General features: G+C 40.0%; 1 protein-coding gene across 6 annotated transcripts; it reads right to left on the bottom strand.

Annotated features, from left to right (window-relative positions):
• Positions 1-2,229: 2,229 nt before the first annotated feature.
• MRPL14 (mitochondrial ribosomal protein L14) lies at positions 2,230-22,294 on the bottom strand. Of its 6 annotated transcripts, none has more exons than XM_081941562.1 (4): positions 22,177-22,294; positions 9,303-9,390; positions 6,920-7,012; positions 2,230-3,102 (listed from the first exon to the last, which is right to left on the bottom strand). In XM_081941562.1, the coding sequence occupies exons 3-4, from the start codon at positions 6,991-6,993 to the stop codon at positions 2,739-2,741; spliced, it is 438 nt and encodes a 145-aa protein (XP_081797688.1). In that variant the 5' UTR covers positions 6,994-7,012; positions 9,303-9,390; positions 22,177-22,294; the 3' UTR covers positions 2,230-2,738. The 6 variants fall into 6 exon arrangements, with proteins under 6 accessions (XP_081797688.1, XP_081797691.1, XP_081797686.1 ...); XM_081941565.1 differs by having other exon boundaries at positions 9,307-9,390; positions 22,177-22,288; XM_081941560.1 differs by lacking the exon at positions 22,177-22,294 and adding an exon at positions 18,358-18,437 and having other exon boundaries at positions 9,307-9,390.
• Between the last annotated feature and the right edge of the window lie 14 nt (positions 22,295-22,308).

Genomic DNA, 22,308 nt, shown 5'->3' on the forward strand with positions numbered 1-22,308 from the left:
AGGAGGGACAATTATTCCGGCTGGTGGGATCCAGGATGAGGGCCTTGTCTGCTGTTGCTCCTGCCCTCTGGAATATCTTGCCCACTGATGTGAAGTTGGCTCCAACCCTCCTATCTTTTCATCAAGGCCTTAAGACCTGGCTCTGCAGTGGAGGTGGCTGATCAAGTAACAACAGATCTCACCTCCCCCCATACCTTCCCCATGTGTCCTTAGGTTTTAATATTTGATTTTAATAATTATTGCTTTAATTGTACATGTATACATATATATTTTGTGACTGTAAGTCACTCAGACTTACCATATGCTAAGATGGGCAGCCAATAAATTTTATAAATAAATAAATTTTATAAATAAACATTAAAAAAGAGGGAATGCAGTAATTTTTGTCTTTGTTCCTTTAACACAACTGCTTGTTTAAGTGCTTTGTTAATAGTGGGGAATGAAAACTCTTTACATATCTTCAATACTGAAAGCTTTTTCTCAACAAACAAAATTCTTGAAATCAAGCCAGAAGCGCATAGACGTGAATCACCACAAGGTGGCACAATGAGGAAAAAAAAATCCTCCATGCTCCCCACAAAATAAACCAGGAGCTTGTAACCTTGGCAACTTTAAGACTCGTGGACTTCAGCTCCCAGAATTCCTCAGCCACCCCTGGAATAAACCAACTAAGGATGTTCACTCTTGTTCTTTACACGCTAACTCTGCTTTGAAAATACTAAATATTGAATCTCCTACAATTTTTTCTACTATCTTACATTTTTTTCTAGCATATCAGTCGATACATCTAAAAACCTTTGGAGGAGCTACCCAGAGTGTGAATATTGTAGGGATACAACCTTCCCCACAATTTCCATGTTGTGGAGTTTTGCCATGATTATTCTGGTTAGACTTTATTTTCTACATCAAAGTAAAACAGAATGCCTGTGTTAAAAAGGCTTTGCATAGTGGTAACTGTCAGAAGTCAAAAGCTATTCCTCTATAACACAAAGGCCACAATTCCACTCATGAGATCTGCATAATTTATATTCAGTGCCCCTGATTTATTCAGCTAGCAATACAGAATCGGGGTTTATATGTCAAAGACTGCAGATAAAAAGAAAAACAACAACAAAGGACTGAGCAATTGGAAACCACCCAATGGCGCGTGGGTAACCTGAATATCCGAAGGTCTCATAATTTATGAAGGCTGGGAAGATGGGCACGGTATCAGGATGCAATTGTGCAAAACCATCTCAGAAGCATTCTGAAATCCACACCTCCAAGTGGATTGCAATTTTCATCATTCAGAACCAGCAGAGGGTATGAGCAAACATATCTGGAGAGCATTAGTCTGGGGAAAGCACATACACTTTCTTTCTAACACCTATTCTATTCTATTCTATTCTATTCTATTCTAATCTATTCTAATCTATTTTATTCTATATTTTCTTCTCTCCTAACACTATTTATTTAAATTACCAGCCCTAAATGAGTGTGAGATGTAGGGGCTGTATTAGAATCTAGGACCATGATGGTGAACTAATGGCACGTGAGCCATTGCCCCAGCTCAGCTACACGGCACATGTGGCATGCCTCCTGCCAGCCAGCTGATTTTTCGATCTCTGCTGCGCACGCATGGGGTATGTGTGCCAGAGGCATGCGCATACGTGGTAGGGGGCTGCTAGGCCCAAAATAAGGCATGGGGGGGTCACGCACACATGCACAGGGGGGCAGGGTGTACAGGGTTGGGGTCACATACGCATTGCATTATGGGTGTGGGCATGCGAGGACAAAAGGGTTAGCCGTCACTGCTCTAGGAGAACCAACTTCAGGACCCCCTCAGTCATAGCCATACATTGAGGGACTTTGAGTCACTCGCTGACTCTCTCCCCAACCTACCTCACACAGAAGTTGTAAGGAAATGGGAAGAGGATACACCATGTTTGCTGCCTTGAGGGAAAGATAAGTTATAAATCTTACACATAAATCAAACATAAGATTATTCTCAACTCTGAATAATGTTTAACCTATTGATTAACAGGGTGACCTGTGTCCTTCACATTGGTTAGTGAAATCCCAAACCATGGGTTTAGTTCAGAATGCAGAAAGTATCTGTAAACAACAAGGGAAGACAAAGAAAAAATGAAAACGTGACAGAAAAAAAAAATTACATAGTGGGGAACCTTGTTGTAACAATAACGGAAGGTATTTTCTAAGAAAGTCAGAAGGGGAGAGAAGCAAGAATAGTAATGTTATTTATGACATTCTTTATTTGCCGTTTCCTTTTTATTTGTCTTTATCAATAGCATAAAACTGTGCTGGGATTTACTTATAAAGTTATTGCTGGTTGGCATCTGAGCAATGCATAGAATGTTTTAACAGAGTAAAACTGGGAAAGAAATAACCCACAAAAATAACTGGAGGTTAATAGAAAAAGGATAGATGATGGTCAAATCTTTTGACACTCTGAATGGCCCTCTCATGCTTCTAGCCTTTGCTTTCTCCTTTTCCACCTCTTTCAAAAGCATAAATCATACAAAACACTCTACCTTTAATTAAACTAGTTCAGAAGAACAACTGTTACCCAAAATAGTGGAAAATGTATTTCCCCCAAAGATGTCTTAGCACTCCCCGCCATCCTCTTCCAATTTTTTTTCAAACACTTCTTCCTCAATTCTGGGAATGAAAAGAGAAATGCAACTCAAGGGACAGTCCCACAACATCCCCTTGTTTGTCACGCAGCGCCTCCCGGATAGTCATACAAAGTCTGTGGCAATGGCCAACACTTTGGAGTATTCTTTTTTTTTCCTCAGCAGGGAAGGAATGGGAGCTTTGATCCGTGTCCCAACTGGAGTCCCATTATCTTCGATGAGCACCACGTTGTTAGAATCAAACCGAGGAGTCATGCGAGGCCCGGGAAACTTGCACCCGACAATTAACGCCTTTTTCTTTTCCCCTTTGATAGCCAGAAGAATTCGGTCACCCACTTTGCCCACTCCGTTTTTGGTGTAGACGTGGATACATTTCGGAGGTCGGTGATACGGCGTGTTCCCCAAGGCACTGTTATCAACCACTCGCACACGAGTCATCTTCTGGATATAACTGCACACATTGCTGAGGCTGATAAAAGAGAAGAGAGAAGTCTCAATAGAGCTCCCGGGGACATTAAGGATGCCAAGGTCACTTCAGGATCCATTTCAAGTACCGGATTCTCTTTTCTCTCCAACCTTGTGCCCTCCAAATGCTGGCCATAGGTAAAGGTTCCCCCCACACATATGTGCTAGTCATTCCTGACTCTAGGGAGTGGTACTCATCTCTGTTTCAAAGCCGAAGAGCCAGCGCTGTCCAAAGATGTCTCCGTGGTCATGTGGCCGGCATGACTAAAAGCCGAAGGCGCACGGAACGCTGTTACCTTCCCACCAAAGGTGGTCCCTATTTTTCTACTTGCATTTTTACATGCTTTCAAACTGCTAGGTTGGCAGAAGCTTGGACAAGTAACAGGAGCTCACTCCGTCACGCGGCACTAGGGATTCGAACTGCTGAACTGCCAACCTTCTGATCGACAAGCTCAGCGTCTTAGCCACTGAGCCACCGCGTCCTTACGCTGGCCATATGTTTGGAGAAATCTGGGGGTTATATTTGGAGGACAGAAAGTTGGGAAACCTGCATCATGGTAATCTCCTTCACAATAAAAACAACACTATGTCATAAAGTTAAAACCAGCAATGAGGGACTGAAAGGAAACACATAAAAAGATGTTAGAGAAACATGCTACCACTTTAACAGTGCATATACTGGTAATCCTCAAATTGCGACAGTTCATTTAGTGACCATTCAAAGTTATAACATAAGTGACTTATGACTATTTTTCACACTTAAAACCATTGGGTCATGTGATTAAAATTTGGATGCTTGGCAACTGAGTCATATTTATGATGTTTGCTGTGTCCCGGGGTCATGTGACCCCTTTTGCGAACTTCTGATGAGCAAAGTCAATGGGGAAGAGCCAGATTCCCTCCACAACACTTGCTAACTTAACAATGCAGTGATTCACTTAACAACCGTGGCAAGGAAGGGTGTAAAAAGGGGCAAAATTCCCTTAACAGGTGTTTCATTTAGGAACAGAATGTTGAGCTCAACTGTAGTGGTAAGTTGAGAACAACCTGTATATCCCGGTATTTGCGGAGACTGAGAGATGAAGGAAAAAAGCATCCATTCTATTATGAAGCTCGATTCTTACCCAGAAACCTAACACTGATTAAATATTTATCTGGCAGGCTTTCCTGGCTTGTACTCTGCAAGTTACACAGAGGGGATCTGGCCAACAGAACCAAGTTGTAATCCTACCAGCACTTAGCATGCAGTAGCCCTACTTAAAAGCAATGGGACTTAGCTTCTAAATAGGGAGTGGACTTACTGTCAGTACAGCTCTGTGCTTTTATAATGAGAGAAAAGACAAACTGTGAGACTCATCAACTAACTTTTAAATAAATAGTTGTACCCATAATTAAAAAGCGTTACACATATTTTTTGAGTTTTAACAGAACAAGGTTCTGGCTCCTAAAATAAATTTATGTATGGCACACTTCCTTTATAAAGTTAAGTCACTTGATATTTTTTTTTTTTAACAAGAACTCCAGCTATGCAAGGTACACATTTTAATCCCAATAAACTTTAGAATAATTACTTGCTGTTTTAAATATATTCATTCTGTTTTTTCTCTTGGAGTGATTGCTATGTGAGGAATCTTTAATGCAGCTCTGGGCACGGAGGGCAGCTCTTTGGATTCAAAGGGCAGCAGCTATTTCCAAGCGCAAAGGAGCATCAATGAAACCCCAAAGCAACTGAGTCTTTTCTCTGGGATGGGGAGGCTGCGCTCTATTACGGCAGTATAATCTCAGAAAAAGGCATTTGGTTTCAGGTGTTCATGTGGATGCATCTTTTTTCCATCTGATCCAAGATGCTGCACATCTCCATTGATTATATATCACAGGGTGTTTCATTGTGATTGAACACTGCAGGTGGTCCTTGACTTATGACCACAATAAAGCCAATTTTTTCCCATTGCTAAGCAAGACAGCTGCTAAGTGAGTTTGCCCCATTTTACGACCTTCCTCTCCGCGGCTTCCCCGTTGACTTTGCTTGTCAAAAATGTGATCACCTGACCCCAGGACACTGCAACCATCAAATACAGTTGATCACAGGACTGTAGGGATGCCGCAAGGGTCGTAAGTGTGAAAACTGGTCATTAAGTCAATTTTTCGATGCCATGTAATTTTGAATGGTTTCCAAACCAATGGTTTTAAGTTGAGGACCTCCTGTACTAAAAAATAATGCAAAACTAAAGTTCCAATTAAGTTGGTCCAATCAAACAAAGATACGTTAGTGTCTGATGTGAGACCTCAAGTAGCCTGGAACCTTCTGGTGTTCTGGATCTGGCTTTGAATATGGAGATGGCAAACAGACAAAGCCACACAAAATAGAATCAAATCTTTTTATATTTTCACTCTGAGGATTATTCTAGGCAACGTATTGGTTCTAAAAAAATGTTTGCTATGAACTGCATAACTGGGACTTGGTGGCCCAGTGGCTAAGACGCTGAGCTTGTCGATCAGAAAGGTTGGCAGTTCGAATCCCTAGCGCTGCATAACGGAGTGAGCTCCCAATACTTGTCCCGGCTTCTGCCAACCTAGCAGTTCGAAAGCATGTAAAAATGCAAGTAGAAAAATAGGAACCACCTTTGGTGGGAAGGTAACAGCATTCTGTGCGCCTTCGGCATTTAGTCATACTGGTCACATGACCATAGAGACGTCTTTGGACAGCGCTGGCTCTTCGGCTTGGAAACGGAGATGAGCCGTTTAGAGTCAGGAACGACTAGCACATAAGTGCAAGGGGAACCTTTAACTTTACGTTTTATGAACTGCAACTTTCAAAATACTCATTTGTGCAGAAGACACTTAGCTGGCTCCAGGGCCTCCAAGTTTTTAGTTTTCAAGGATCACTCCAAAAGTTGAGGAACAGCCAGCCTTTCTCTCAGGATTTCTTCTCTCACTCCACCAGTGATTCATTACACAATGGATGAATCACAAATGTCAAGGGTCTTTGTTCCCTCTTGAACATCAAGTATTTTGCAGAAATATTTCCCGTACACTTGTTAAGAGTAGCAACATAATGATAAAGGGGGAAGGGCTCATGCCTCTACATATCCAAATCTAATGATTCTTTTGGAACATAAAGCTGACATACTGCATCAGATCATTGATTAAAAGAAATTAAAGTCTCATCTACTTCAAAAAGCAAGTGTGTTCTGTGAGGAAGATGGGCAGTTAAGAAGTTAGCCTGAAAGCTTCTGCTTCTACCTGAATACAGGTAGTCCTCGATTTATGATCACAACTGAGCCCAAAATTTCTGTGGCTAAGCAAAGTAGCTGTTAAGGAAATGTCCCATTTTACATGTTTTCTTGCCACAGTTGTTAAGTGGAATCACTGCAGTTGTTAAGTCAGTAAAACGGTTGTTAAGTGAACCTGGCTTCTCCATTAACTTTGCTTGTCAGAAGATCGCAAAAGTTTATCACGTGATCTCGGGACACTGCATAAATACATGCCAGTTGCCAAGCGCCTGAATTTTGATCAGATGACCATGGAGATGCTGCAACAGTTGTAACTCTGAAAAACAATCATTACTCACTTTTTTTTCAGTGCCCTTGAAACTTTGGAGAGTCACTAAATGAATTGTTTTAAGTCAAGGACTACCTCTACAGGATTAAATCCGTGGAGAAGAGTCTGTAAAAAGGGACGCCTTCCAATCTCCTCCTACCCACAATCACTTTTTTTCTCAACCCAATCTACTTTGCAGGATAACGACAAGAATAAAACGACAATATAAATTGTCACGGACACTTTTGGAGAAAGACACGGTATAAATATGAAATAAGTACCTGAAATTTCGAATATTCGTTGCCCTGCTTAACTGGGGAAGAGCCAATCCCAGGGACCGATACAAAGGAACCATCAGGATTCCAATTAGAAGCCTGGGTTTTAAAAAAGAGAGGGAGAACAAACAAACAAAAAATAATTTTTATTTATGTGAATAAATAAATACCCCTAGGAAAAAGCAGAATTTTCCATTCTGTTATCCCTTGAAAGTTCTGATGCTTGCATTGTATTGTTAAGTTACAGCCCCATAATGTCATCCAAAAGAAATACAGCAGAATTAATGCGAGGCAGTTATACATAAAACACAATGGTACTGTACTTTGGGGGGAGGGGGGGTACACACTGCAGGGCTGCTGTCTTCAAGGGCACAGATCCTCATTGTCAAAATAACCTTCTGCTTTTAACAATTGCTGGTTGTTAGCTGCTAATTGTGGAGGACATGAGTACAGAGCATACATAGTCATTTAGAACAGCATTTTCTACCCTAATGGTCTCCAGTGGGTTCTGAATTGCTGGTTTTACAGCTATCAGAGAGAAACAAGATTTTTAAAAATTCAAAGAGCTGACACAGATTCCCATCCCTTTGTTATTTAGTACTTTTTCAGAAAGAGACTAGTGTGAGCATTTTGAGAAAAGTGGGTGCTGCAGAAGTTTAAAAGCTTACTTGGTATCAAAATTAAGGATACATTTGTTTAATTGTTTTATTTGCAGTGGAGTAGTGGCATGGGATTTCCAATCAGCAATTTAGAAGAAGCTTAATAAAAAAAATTAAAATCCCCAAATAAAAATCAGACAATGATAATTCTGGAATAGAAATCCATTTTAGGAGTATAAACAGATTAAAAAAATCTTTTGGAATAAAAATCACAATTATTCCCATTCTGTTTAGCTCCTTTAATGTAAGCCCTATGAATACGCTGTACTAAGTTTATTTTTACCAATTTAATAACTCAGCTGCATTTGCATTACTATCAAACTATTTATTTTTTATCCCAGGCACTTATTTTTTATTCTTTATGGAACCCTAACTCTTTTCCTAGCTTCCCAATATAATGTACCATGGGTGAAATCCAGCACGTTCTGGAAAATCAGTAGCGGAAATTTTGAGTATTTTGGAAAACCGGCAAATGCCACCTCTGGCTGGCCCTAGAGTGGGGTGGAAATGGAGATTTTGCAGTATCCTTCTCCTGCCACGCCCACAAAGCCACGCCCACAAACCGGTAGTTTAAAAAATTGAATTTCACCACTGTAACATATAATACCTATCGGAAACATTCTCTGTTCAGCTTTTAAGACACCCCAAAAATACTGATTTTAAGACTTCAATTGTGTGTGTCAATTTTTAAGTGTGTGGTAGATTCCTAAGAAATCACATAATTGCAAACATCTTACAGATAAATACAGCAAGATCTTCTGGATCCAAATTACTCATTTGGAAAGAAAGTATTCTTAGCAATCAAGGTGATAAGTATTTGCTTACATTTTATTTTACTTTATTTTATGGCAGCTGCTCATCTCACAATCCCACACTGATAAACCATTTACATTAAAAATGATGTAAAACCAAGTAAATGGACAATGTGCCTTCCAATAATACACAGGAGTGAAAGTCACTAACTGCATTCCAATATTACACAGGGGTGAGGATTTATCTTCTTTACTCTTTTTCTGCTCAATGATTAACATTTTTCCAGCTGGAATTCTTTAATACAAAGTTTCATGACAAAATGGTACAAAGTAGACTAGACAAGCCTTGTATTGAGAAGATGCAACATGAGTAAAAATAGCATTCTCTATAGATCATGTATAATTCATTTTTAAAAACACTGAATTATTACAGTGAAATTATCATGTCCATATTAGAATATTTTTTTCTTGTGTTTTGCTTCCCTTTTTGCATTTCTGTGACTATATACATACCGTATGTAAAGTGTATGTTTTGCTTCTCAGGGTTTATTTTCCTAATAACAATTAAATCAGCTTTTTCTCCCACCCCCTATGATAAAATGGGGTAAAAACTTTGGATATAATATACAGATGGAACAATTGGAGAATATATTGATAAAATTCACACATTATAATTGTAAAGATAATATTTATGAAAAATGTACCAGTGATATTTGTCACTAGAAGAATTGTCAAAAATGTGTAAAGGTACTTTAAATGTAAGTTGGAAATGTGAACAAGAAGAGGGGGCCTTTTTATCATGATTGGTAGACCTGCAAAAAAGCTTTAAAATGGATCCAAATTGATGCAGAAGATTTTAAAGACCAATATAAAATAGAAACCCGAGATATTTCTTTGGGGACTGATGGATCATGGTATCTACCTTGTTTCTTCAGAAAAAACGTTTACATGCACAAAGGTGGAAAGATTTGACATTACCTACAGTGGAAGATTGGATAGTGAAAGTTGTTTGGAGATGGCAAAACAGACAGCTTTGATCAGAGGAAGCCCCTTCTGGACTTTCTGCCTAAAACAGAAAAAAAAATGAAATTATGATACATGGATATGATGATTAGAATAACAGAATAACAGAGTTGGACGGCACTAGGTCTTATAGGTCAACACTCTGCTCAGGCAGAAGACCCTACCATTTCAGACAAATGGTTGACCAGTATCTTCTTAAAAACTTCTACTGTTGGAGCACCAGCAACTTCTGGAGGCAAGTTCCTGAAGCATTTCAGATATCCCAAATTCTAAGTCCTATCATTGAAAATAGCACTGTGACAGAGCCAGTTTGGGAGCAAAACCACAAGATTAGCAAAGATGACAAGTCAACTAATATAGACAAAACCTCCCGCATCTCTTAATCCTTTATGCAAGGTCTCCCTACTTCCACATTCATATTATCTCTGCAAGCATCTGTCAGTTGCTCAAGAAAAAACCCTGCCCCACAATTATGTCTAGATATTTGTAAATAACAAAAACATGCTGGAAATCCTTTTGTTCTGCAGAGACAGACATGTCCCTAATATGCCAACAGAAGTCAGTGTTACCACTCTATTAAGTACAGCAATTAAAATCCTCAATGATTTCATCCAGGCTTCAGGTAAGTGAAGCTGGATTCCAACTAACAAAGCCTTAGGCAAAGATAAAGGTTTCCCTCGTGCTACTTGTTCCCTAAGGGTTAATGCTCATCTCCGTTTAAAGCTGAAGAGCCAGAGCTGTCCGAAGACATCTCTGTGGTCATGTGGCCAGCATGACTATATGCCAAAGGCTCATGGAATGCTGTTACCTTCCCATCAAAGGCGGTCCCTATTTTTCTACTTGCATTTTTGCATGCTTTCAAACTGCTAGGTTGGCAGAAGCTGGGACAAGTAACGGGAGCTCACTCCATTATGCAGCGCTAGGGATTTGAACCACTGACCTTTCTAATCAACAAACTCAGCATCTTAGCCACTGAGCCACTGTGTCCCTCTAACAAAGCTTTAGAGTCCTCCAAATTATGTAGATGAACAAATTGACACAAAGACTAATTTGGATTAGTTTACTCTCATGCCAAAATCTTTCTGAAAATATTTTTATCTTGACATAAAAAATAATGTGCAATTACCATACCTTTTAAACATATCAACTGCTCTGGCACCAGAGTATTTCACACTTCCTTTCAAACGTCTAACAAGAATTGAAGCACTTTGATTTTCTCAACTGGAGGAGCTTTGGAAACCTTGCACCAGGATTCTCAAAAGCCCATGAGAATGTGGACTAATATAATACAGTGCTTTCAAAACTTGGGTGAATTACCCAAACTTGGGTGCAAGTGAGGTTTTTTTTTGGGGGGGGAGGGTTATAACACACAAATAATGTCCCAATATTAATGGGGACATTTAAATAAGGACTTTATGAAAAGGAGTTTTGGATAGTGAAGGAAGAAGTTTAACAAGCACAGCTACACCATATGTCAAGTTAAGCCACCTAAAGAACACCTTCCCCCAGGATATTTCATAGATCCTCTCTATCCCGCAAAAGAATTGTTGTCTCCAGGAGAATTCTTCCTCACAGATAGGATGACTAATAGTTACCTAAATAGTGAACACATGGAATTGGCCTCACCTGTTCAATCCTCTACAAAGAAAGAATGAAAGATAACAAACGATGTTGCCTACATAGAAGAGTTTCATTTGAAGGTGGAATACCCATGGGAATTATTGTGTGGTCATTGAGATCTTCCCCATGAAACACTGTTTAATCAAGGATTTTGGATCATTGTTCTTTGGATGAACTATGAACAAACTGTTTGGAGGAAGGTCTGATTCTTTTCATACTAGGTCAAGCCCACGATGAAAAGGAAATTTACATTTACAAAATCCTTTTACATTGAGTAATTATCTATGTATGCACCGACATTAAGTTCTGGAAAGGACCTAGTATGGAAATTTAAAACATAATCTCAGTATTCATTCCAACCTCTATAAAAATCTTGGTTCACAATTCCAAATCTGTGTCTACCTCTTTTGAAATAGAAATAACACTTAGACTTACATATTGTTTTGTAGTGCTTTACATCCCTCTTCAACAGTTTAGCGTTGGCATATTGCCCCCAGCAATCTGGATCCTCGTTTTGCCAACTGCAGAAGGATGAGTCAACCTTGAGCCAATCAGGATCGAACTCCTGGAATGAGCAGTTGAGCAGCCTGCAGTACTGTATTCTAACCACTGCACCACCACCACAGCTCTTACTGCAGTGCAATCGCTACTGAAGTGACAGATTGCATTCATTTCAGACACACAGTAACAGGAGGCTTCATGCTAGTTACCTATACATTTTGCTTTCTTAAAAAAATGTAAATTGTCATTTTGTTGTTTTAATTTCTTAATATTGGATGAAATTTCCAGGAACAGTGGCTCATTTTGGAAGTTTTATACAAGTTTCAAAAATTGCCTTTCCCATTTAAGTTTCCCGCAAAAAAAAAAGAAAATCTAACCCATCAGCATCCCTATATATTGAGGAGTTAATAATTATGAATTGACCTAGAGTTTGTCCTAACTAAGCTGCCAAAAATTCAAGTTGAACGTAAGCACGAGGAAGGAAGAGTGTAAAAAAATGGCCATAAAGTCTGAATGGAAGTGTATCAAATTTCTTGGGTTATTGGAGCAAGTTAGACCAATTTCAATAAATGTTCTTTAACTTTCAAATCTTCCTTAGGATTTCATGGGCAAAGAAACGTGATTGCCCCCCATATCAGTTTTTAAATAACTGTTGGATCTTAAACCTTAAGTATATTAAGTGGACATGTGGCAGATCTGATCACAAATATTAGATACACTGCTTCAGTTTGTTCTTTGTGTGCTTCCGGTTGTTTCTTGACAATCATAGAACAAACCTTTTTTAATATATTAAAGGTATTCGGAAAGACAGATCCTTCCTGTTTCTGAATCATTCATACCATTGCACAATGCAAAAGATCTAGCTCAGAGTTTTTGAAAAATGCACACATTATGTTCTGACCAATGTAACAACTGTTTCTAATTGCTAAAGTCTTATGTAAGCTTTTTTGAGAATATAAGAGTGCACAAGAGATTAGCTTTAAAAAATTGATCAAATAATATTCTGCATTAAAGTAATATTATTATAGCAAAGCAATGAGTTATTTTTATATATCCAAGTAATGTGTAAATAATTTAAGGTAACTTAAAACTCGGTTGTCTCTCCATTAAGTTTCTAACAGCCTTATCTATGCTGCCTTCTGAAATATATTGTAAATGGAAAAAGAACCAGAGTCCATTAAATTTCTTAACCTTTATTTACAATCTGGTTTCAATTAGTCAATCACACTGACAACAGAAAAAATAAAATTGGTACTTGAAACCAACTTTAATTCACTAATTGAATTAAAAGGCTGCAGAAGATCTAATTAATCTCAGGTGGATTGTTAACAGTGATAAATGCCACAAAAAAATCTGTTTTGAAAGTATTAGGCGAAGAGTCACAAAGTTGTATCAAGACAGGTTAATATCTAGGCCGCTTCAGAGATGAGGATGTTGATTTTGTAAACATTGATACAGTAGTAACTTTAATTTTCTAACATATACAGTATGTGACAAGATAAGACTTAATTTTGTTTTTATCTTCTCTTCTACAGTTTTTATTATGTGAGGGAAAAGAGAAGGGAATTGTTAATTATTTATACACAATTCAAATCATAAGAATATATGTATAGGAGTGTGTATCTGATGGACACACAGAGACCAATGACAAAGTATAAGGTCCACCATCCAAGGGGAATTCCTTGACTTGAGAGTTTGACGCAAGTGTGAATACGGACAGTTCTCAACTTACAACTACAACTGAGCCCACAATTTCTGTTGCTGAGACATTTATTATGACATTTCTTGTCATAGTTGTTAAGTGAGTCACTGCAGTTATTAAAGTCAGCAATTCCACTGTTAAGTGAATCTGGCTTCCCAATTGACTTTGCTTGTCAGTAGGTCACAAAAACTCATCACATGATCCCTGGACTTGCAACTATCATAAATATGAGTCAGTTGCCAAGAGTCTGGATTTTGATCACATGACCATGGGGAGGCAGCATCAGTCGCAAATGTAAAAAATGGCTATAAGTCACTTTTTTAGTGCCGTTGTAACTTCAAACAGTCACTAAATGAATTGTTGTAAGTCTAGGATTACCTGTATAGCCTCAGGTCATATTTCCAAAGAAAATGACCACTTATTAAAGAAATATCATAGGCACTTGTTAGTAAATCTTCTTGAACAGTCCATATTTGCTTATTAAAGACGTGTCCATATATTAGAGTGTATTGTCTCTGAGGACACAGTAGACAATCTCTTCTAAGAAGGCACCAGTCCCATCTAGATTTGCTAAGTGCTTTCATAGTTTTAATCTGCTACCCACTTATTCAGGGGAACATTTTTAACTGACCAAATAGCTTATTGATTGAATTTAAACAAATGCCTTTGAAACAGCCCTAATTAATAAATCAGGTTGTGTTCTCCACTGAGAATCTTTGATCTAGCGAAACCTAGGAAAGAGTTTTTGTTGATTCGCTATTTCCTTTCCACTCTTCTAAATCCTTCTCCAGAATACTTCATAGAATTACTGGTAAGAACCACTTAAGGGGAAAATCTCTACTGCAGCTGACAAAAGCCTGCACAAGATAGAACAACCTAACTATTCTTGAAGAACTATAATTGCATATAACAGATTGCATAGTAGCACTTTGGATTCAAAGGGAAGCTAGCTGGATGGGGAATTCTGGGAGTTGATCCACAAAATTGCCAAGTTTGAAAAAATACAGCCTTAAATAAAGTGCATCTTTCCCTGAGTACCATATTTTTCGGAGTATAAGATGCACCAGAGTATAAGACGCATCAAGGTTTTGAAGAGGTAAATTTTGGAGGAGGAGCCAATGTCAGGATGATATGGATGCGCGGTCTCGATGCTCTGAGACCGCAGCTGATACTTTTGCCACTGGGTGGTCCAATCGGACCTAAACCGTCCCACAGAGACGGTGAACAGGAAGAATACGTCTTGCTGATCTCAGGGACATTGCAAGGTTCCTGATCGATCCAAGAGAAGTTCTTCAAGCCGGCGACAAAAAATCCAGCCATTAGGCTGATGAAGTCAGGGTGGCTCCAAAACGAAAGGATATGGAAAGAGAAAGTGTTTCCAGCTGGTGAGGAATTTTTACCGTTTTAAAAGAGACTGCCTATAAAAAACTTAAAATTAATTTAAATTAGAGAACAGAAGAAATAAGCGGCGAAATTAAGTTTGGAATGGTTTGGATAGTGGGTTATCTTACTTTTTAAATGCTATGTTCATGGATGGAATTTATGCAAGCCTTTTAAAACGAATGGATTAAGTTTTCTTCTATTTTTTTTCTTTTATTACTCTTTGTAACCTACGGACTAAAATTCTCCTCTTTCATGACTGTGGGTGTTCTTCTAACTCATTCAAGAATTGGACATTTTTTTAACTTGAAATACAAAAAAGATACAAAAAGAAACAAAGAAAATTGCAACAATAACACTGCTACTCGGAGGCTGGAGGTTTGTGTATTGGAAACAAAACACTCTTACTTTCCTCACTGATTATTCTGGCTTGGCACTTCAAGGTCTCACTATTTGTTTATAGAGAGTGATAAGAAGAAAAGCATACAGATGTTCATTTGAAGTATATTTTAATCAGAGAAAAGTGAAAATAAGACCTTATTGTGAATTTATGCTTAATCTTCTAAAAACCTTCCAAGCCAGAGCAGCAGTGTTCAGCTGGAGATAATGGCACAATTACAATAGCAGAAAGAAACTAAGCCTGCAAAAGATATTGTTAGAAATTCAGAAATTATCAAACATATTTGAGAGGATGGAGAAGAAGTTGGAAAACCTAGAGTATCTAACAGTAAAATATGATGAAGAAGTTGGAAACAAGTGGAAAAAGTGGAGGTTAGAGTTCTAAAAACCGAAGAGGAAAATGACCAAAAAGAAATTAAATCCACTAATATCTATGGTGATTGGTTTGTGTCTGGAAATGGAAAGAGTGGAACACTGAAAGAGGAATTAAATGGAGGGGAATTATACTCCAGAAGGCAAAATACAGAAGAAGAAAAAACAAAAGAATTTATGGATTTAATGAGAGAAATTTTATTAGCAACATCATTGATAACACTACTGACAATTAAAGATAAGCTGATTAAGGAAACAGAAGAAGGGCATTGAAATTACATGAGACACTTAATAAGCAATGAGTTGCTAAGAGGAGTCCATACAAATTTGATTAAGGAGATGATTAGAGGACTGATACCACAAATGGCAGAAGACATGAAACTGTTTTGCTACTGGAAAGATATGGGTTGATAGATGGAAGTGTATAATTTAAAACTAGTTAAACTTAGTGAAATTTAGTGACAATAGATATAGTCAAGTAAATAATTGATAATGATAATAATGTATACATATTTATTGTTATGATAAGTAATAATTGGATATGAATAATGAATGGTACCCATGAAAGGAAGATTAGAAATCTTTTTGGTTATATATAATGGCTAATAATAAAAAAGAACTAAGTTAAATTTAGTTAAGTTTTGATTATTAGAGGGAAAAATGTTATGATATAGGATACAGTCACATAAAGGAGGGATAATGATAACAACGTGTATATATATATATATATATATATATATATATATATATATATATATATATATATATGTGTGTGTGTGTGTGTGTGTGTGTGTGTGTGTGTGTGTGTGTGTGTGTATGTATGGGTACAACATAAGGAAACTGGATGTAAATTGTAAACAGTGATTTGGAAAGGAGGATTAGAAATTTTTGTTACTAAATATTATGGATGTTTAGCTAGAATAGGCTATAAGGATTCTGTGTTATTGGAGGATTTTAGAAATAGCAAATGAAATGCCAGTATGTGGTTATGTTTTAAATCTTGGTATATTTTATGATGAAGGACGTTTAAACAATTATAGTCAAATGAAAATAGAGGTGTGATGATGGTAATATGTATAAATATCTGAGTTAAAATACTTGAGTTAATATGAATTATGGTTGATGACTGTGGAAGAGATGCACAAAAGTCTTTTGTAACCAACTGATACACTTTCTACAGTATGTAAAGAAGGAAGATTCTTTGTGTCGTGTTTGTTTTGAAAATTAAAAATAAAAAAAATATTAAAAGAAAGAAGAGGCAAGTTTTAAAAAAGAGTAGGTAGGTAGATAGAGAGGGAGAGAAAGAGAGAGAGAGAAATACACTAGATAGGTAGAGAAAGAGAGTAGTTAGGTAGGTAGATAGAGGGAGTGACAGAGAGAGAGAGAAATACAGTAGGTAGGTAGGGAGAGAGAGAGAGAGTAGGCAGGTAGGTAGGTAGATAGAGGGGGGGAGAGAGAGAAATGCAGTAGGGAGGGAGAGAGGGTAAGTAGGTAGAGGGATAGAGAGAGAGAAATAAAGTAGATAGGTAGAGAGAGAGAGTAGTTAGTTAGGTAGATAGAGGGAGTGAGAAAGAGAGAAATACAGTAGGTAGGTAGGGAGAGAGAGTAGGCAGGTAGGTAGGTAGATAGAGGGAGAGAGAGACATACAGTAGGGAGGGAGAGAGGGTAGGTAGGTAGGTAGGTAGGTAGAGGGATAGAGAGAGAGAGAAATACAGTAGGTAGGTAAGGAGAGAGAGAGTAGGTAGGTAGGTAGAAGGATAAAGAGAGAGAGAGAAATACAGTTTTGTAGATAGGGAGAGAGAGTGGGTAGGTAGGGAGATGTTTCCAGGTGTATTTATCCATGTGCTGGAGAAGGAAATCACTGACAACCTGCAGCACCTAAGACTTGTTTCTGCTGGCACAGCACTTGATCAATCTAATTCTCATCAATCACTCTAACTAATGAGCTTTCCGAAAGGAAAAAAAACAGTTTTTGCACTCTGCAAACCTCCCCAAAACGGCCTGTTTTTCATGAAAACGGGCCTTTTTTTTTTCAAATAAAAGGCATGAATAGCCTTGGGGTGGCTTGCGGAGTGCTCCTGGGCGGGGGGGGGGGGGGGGCAGAAACAAGCAAAAGGCCTGTTTTTTGCAAAAAACGGGCTCGTTTTTTTGTCAAAAAAATTGCATACATAGTCTTATGGAGGCTTATAGAGTGCTGATGAGGGTTGGGGGGGGGGCAAAAACCGGCCCGTTTTTTGCTCATTTCTGCCCTTTCCAGTCCCCAGGAGCTCTCTGAAAGCTTCTAGAAGGCTATGCATGACTATTTTTGTGAAGGGGGAGGGGCTTCAGGTGGCAAAAAAATGCTGTATTCGATGTATAAGACGCACCTAGATTTTCAGCCTCTTTTTTGAGGAAAAAATGTGTGTCTTATACTCTGAAAAATACAGTACATGCTGCAGTTGTGGAAGGTTGCCTTGAGATCCTGGGATAAGACTCAGCTGCTTTAAGGAATTGTGGACGAGTGCTGCACAATGCCTTCTTCTCCCTTCAGATCTGAGGTGCTACACAAGTCCTGGGGCATAGATGAAATCAAAAGCACAATTGCCTAGAGTCCTAGACTATCACACAAACAACAGAAACTTCAGACTGAAACATGCATTTTGTATTTATAAATCTAGGATTGTATCCTGCAAATGCTGAACCGGTATTCACATGCAGAGCAGATGGCACAGCAACATGGCAAGAAAAATTGTTTCCAGTTCAAAGTGAAGGACCTCGGCTGGCAGTTCCCTTGGATAACCCTTAAGAAACATTAACCTAAAATTAATCCAAGCTATCAATTTGTTCTGCAACAACAATATGCAACCCAATTGCTTCTTCAAATTGCAGAGTGAGAAATTATCTTTCAGACAGACAATTTTCAAGGCTCTGGCTCATTTTAATCTCCCCTCTAGAAACACTGAGGGCTTCTGCCAAGCCGCAATCTCACTTTAGACCCTGGACAGCGAAGATCAAATATTATTTTTAACCTAGAATTGTTTGACATAAAAACAATACCTCTGGATCTCAGCAAAGTTCTGCAGGGGTGAGGGGAGATTTGGGGACAAAATGTCCACTGTCATGTAGCTCACAAGGCTTCTGTCACTGAGTCAATCAATGCCTCCCTGTTCTATCAGCTCATTGGCTACAATCCTCATAACTCACTTATGCATGTCACTTAAAGCCCTGCCCATCTGCATTTCTCCACATCCATTTCCTCCTTGCCACCTCGCATTGCCCTTATATCAACCACATTCATGAACAAAGCAATCTTTGGTTGTCCCTAGCTGTACTGATGTAAACAGCGTATTGCTCCCTTGTTTCAACATCACTAAACCAATGGCCTCAGAGTGCACAACACCAGTTAGACTTTGCTATCCATTTTCTTAAGAAATCAAGTGAGCAACTGTAAGAAACATAGAATCTGCCCCTTGAGGTTCTTCTCTTTTTAATTTATTTTTTAATTATTGATATTTTTTTTTATTTTTCATTTAAATGGTTTATTGCACAGTCAAATGTTCAGACTGGTTTTGGCATTTTTAACTACCTACCTTCCCAAGTTATTATTTTTTTATTTATTAGTTTTTGTCAGGTGATAGAGGTGAGCTTCCCTCCTCCCATGAAATATAAAGCAGGTAGATATGAGGAAAAAGCTAGCACTTTTCATACCTTGCTAAACTGCCTCTCTTGCTGTCGCGACTTTTAAAGAAAGCAAGCATGGGTAATGCCATATCTGTTAGAACTTTAAACCTGAAGCATGTAGAGGAAATCTTAGCAAAAGCTATTCAGTCATTAACATTACATAATCTTATACTGGATACATGTGATGATCATGCTTAAGGTATCCAGAAGGATATTCTTGTTACCAAAATTTGATATTCTGTTTTTGTTAATTTTGCTACTTTTATGTTACTGTAGCTTTAAGAAAAGGGGGAAACCACAGGTTCTTTGTCCTTCATGTTTGATCAGCTACTTTTGGCTCTCCAGGTATAATTGTCACTTGGTGCCCTATTTGTCTTTGTTGCCTCTTTCTGATAAAATCATTGTTCATGGGTGTCTAATCTACAATCCTGGACCAGGAAGAGAGAAAGAAAGTTTCTCATCCATCTTCCTTTGTGAATCTTTTTTAAATGAGTAATCCTACAGCTAAAGTAGACACTAAATGTGCTTGCTTACAGGATCCAGATTAGGTTTGCAACAACTTGAAGCCCTGGGAACTGAAACTAGTACATTAAGGTCTTCCCAAAAAATTAAAAATGATACCAAGGTAGAAAGCGTGATTAGGATGTAAAGAGAGTTGCCTATGCTATAGTTCTCCAAATTCCAGATTTTAAAATAAAGGATTATTACTTTTTGCCCGATCTGCAAATTTCCTCTTCGCATTTATTTAGGAGAAATCTCCATGAAATTTGATAGGATTTTGTTTTCCGTAAAGGACAGAAATCGCTGTAATTCCGAAACACTGAGCGAAGGGAGCCCGTCAAGCCTGAGCTGGTTTAATGCCCCTGAATTAAATGGACAGGACTGTAGTCTTATTTCGAAAATCTGTGGATCTCGGGATTTACCGTCTAGCAAACCCAGAGAAGATCCCAGCCTCCTGGAGTTTGACTCTGTTACTTCCGACGATATGGACAGGTTGCGTGGGCGACTGCGAGCCACTACATGTTTATTGGACCCGTGTCCCTCCTGGCTTATACTGGCATCCTGGGAGGTCACACGAGGCTGGCTCCAGGAGTTAGTCAACGCTTCTTTGAGAGAGGGGTTCTTGCCGGCCGTCCTTAAAGAGGCAGTGGTGAGGCCCCTACTCAAGAAGCCTTCCCTGGACCCAGCTATGTTAGCTAACTACCGTCCCGTCTCCAACCTTTGCTTCCTGGCGAAGGTTGTAGAGAGTGTGGTGGCACAACAGTTCCCACACCACTTGGAGAAAATTGATTATCTGGACCCGCACCAGTCCGGTTTCCGGCCCGGCCACAGCACAGAGACGGCTTTGGTCGCGTTGGTAGATGATCTCTGGAGGGCCAGAGATGGGGGTTGCTCTTCCAACTTGGTCCTATTAGACCTCTCGGTGGCTTTTGATACCATCGACCATGGTATCCTATTGCATCGACTGGAGGGGCTGGGGGTGAGGGGCACCGTTCTGCCGTGGTTCTCCTCCTACCTCTCTGGCCGAGAGCAATTTGTGTTGGCAGGGGGGCAGAGATCGACCTTGAGGCCGCTCACTTGTGGAGTGCCGCAGGGGTCGGTCCTCTCGCCTCTCCTGTTCAACACATACATGAAGCCGCTGGGCGAGATCATTCGTGGGTTCGGGGTAGATTACCATCTGTACGCGGATGATACCCAGCTGTACATCTCTACCCCGAACCACCCCAACGATGCCGTCGAAGTGATGTCCCGATGTCTGGAAGCCGTACGGATCTGGATGGGAAGTAACAGACTCAAGCTCAACCCGTCCAAGACGGAGTGGCTGTGGCTACCAGCACCCCGGTTCAACCAGTTGACTCCATCACTGGCCATTGGGGGCGAACATCTGGCCCCCGTGGATCGGGTACGCAATCTGGGCGTCCTCCTAGATGCCCGGCTGTCAATGGATGACCATGTGACAGCCGTGGCAAGGGGGGCGTTCCACCAGGTTCGCCTGGTGCGCCAGTTGCGTCCCCTATTGGACCGGAACGCCCTCCGCACAGTCACCCATGCGCTTGTGATGTCCCAGCTGGACTACTGTAACGCTCTCTACATGGGGCTCCCCTTGAGATGCACCCGAAGGCTGCAGTTGGTTCAGAATGCGGCCGCGCAGGCAGTTTCGGGAGTCGCTAGGTACTCCCACGTAACACCTCTCCTGCGCGGGCTGCACTGGCTACCTGTGGCTTTTCGGGTGTGTTTCAATGTGCTGATTACCATCTTTAAAGCGCTCCATGGCACAGGACCTAGGTATTTGCGGGATCGTATCCTGCCCCATACATCCCTTCGGCCGATCCGCTCACACAGAGAGGGACTCCTCCGGGTGCCGTCCACTAGGCTGTGCCAGCGGGCGACGCCCAGGGGAAGGGCCTTCTCTGTGATGGGCCCGACCCTCTGGAATGACCTTCCCCCTGATATTAGAACAACTACAGACCTCCGCTCCTTCCGTAAGAAGCTTAAAACCCACCTGTTCAATTTAGCCGGCCTGGCCTAATCCCAGCTTACCCACCTCAGTCTGCATTTTTAAATTCTACGGGTTGGTTTTAGGCCGAGTTTTAATTTTTATCAATCTGTACAGGGGTTAAGGTTTAATTTGAATTTAATGGTATTTATTCTATGTATATGGTTTTTTAATGTGGTGCTTGTACACCGCCCCGAGTCCCTTTGGGGAGAGGGGGCGGTCTAGAAATCAAATAAAATTGAAATTGAAATTGGAACTTTTAGAAGATTTATATTCGAAATCGCAATGGCATTTCCGCACTAGTAAGTTGTATAAATGCCTTATTTGTAAGTAAAATCATTTAAAATCTCGCTGCAATGCTACTCCAGCCGATCGCCCCGTTTTTCCAAGCCCGAGTGGTATTCAAGGTTGCGGTGCAAAGGAGGCCTTCTCGAGATTAAGGCTGCAATGGCTAAAATCCTTTGCTGGGACTAGGGAGCGAGCCTCGCACAACTCGCGGGCTTTCCTTCCATGGATATGTCTATGTATATATACGACCGCGCTGCACGGCCTAACTTCTTTTCCATCCCTAGCACGAAGCCCGCGTCCTCGTCTTAAATTATGCCGGTCCTCCAGCTCGAAGCCGCAAGGAAAACAGGGAGCCGCTCCCATCCAAAACGACCCCCCCCCCCGCTCCTCTCCCAACCCCCATCACTCACACGGGTCTCCGGGCCAGAGGTTCTTCCGAGCACGCAGGCGCAAAACAGCCTTTCCAGGAGAAGGGAGAGGAAAGACGCACATGCGTAGAAGGCGAGGCTCTTTCGCCGGCATGGGCCACGCCTCCTTCGCTC

The sequence above is a fragment of the Natrix helvetica genome (assembly GCF_964273705.1).
Source record: "Natrix helvetica genome assembly, chromosome: 2".
In the NCBI taxonomy this organism is placed as follows: Eukaryota; Metazoa; Chordata; class Lepidosauria; order Squamata; family Natricidae; genus Natrix; species Natrix helvetica.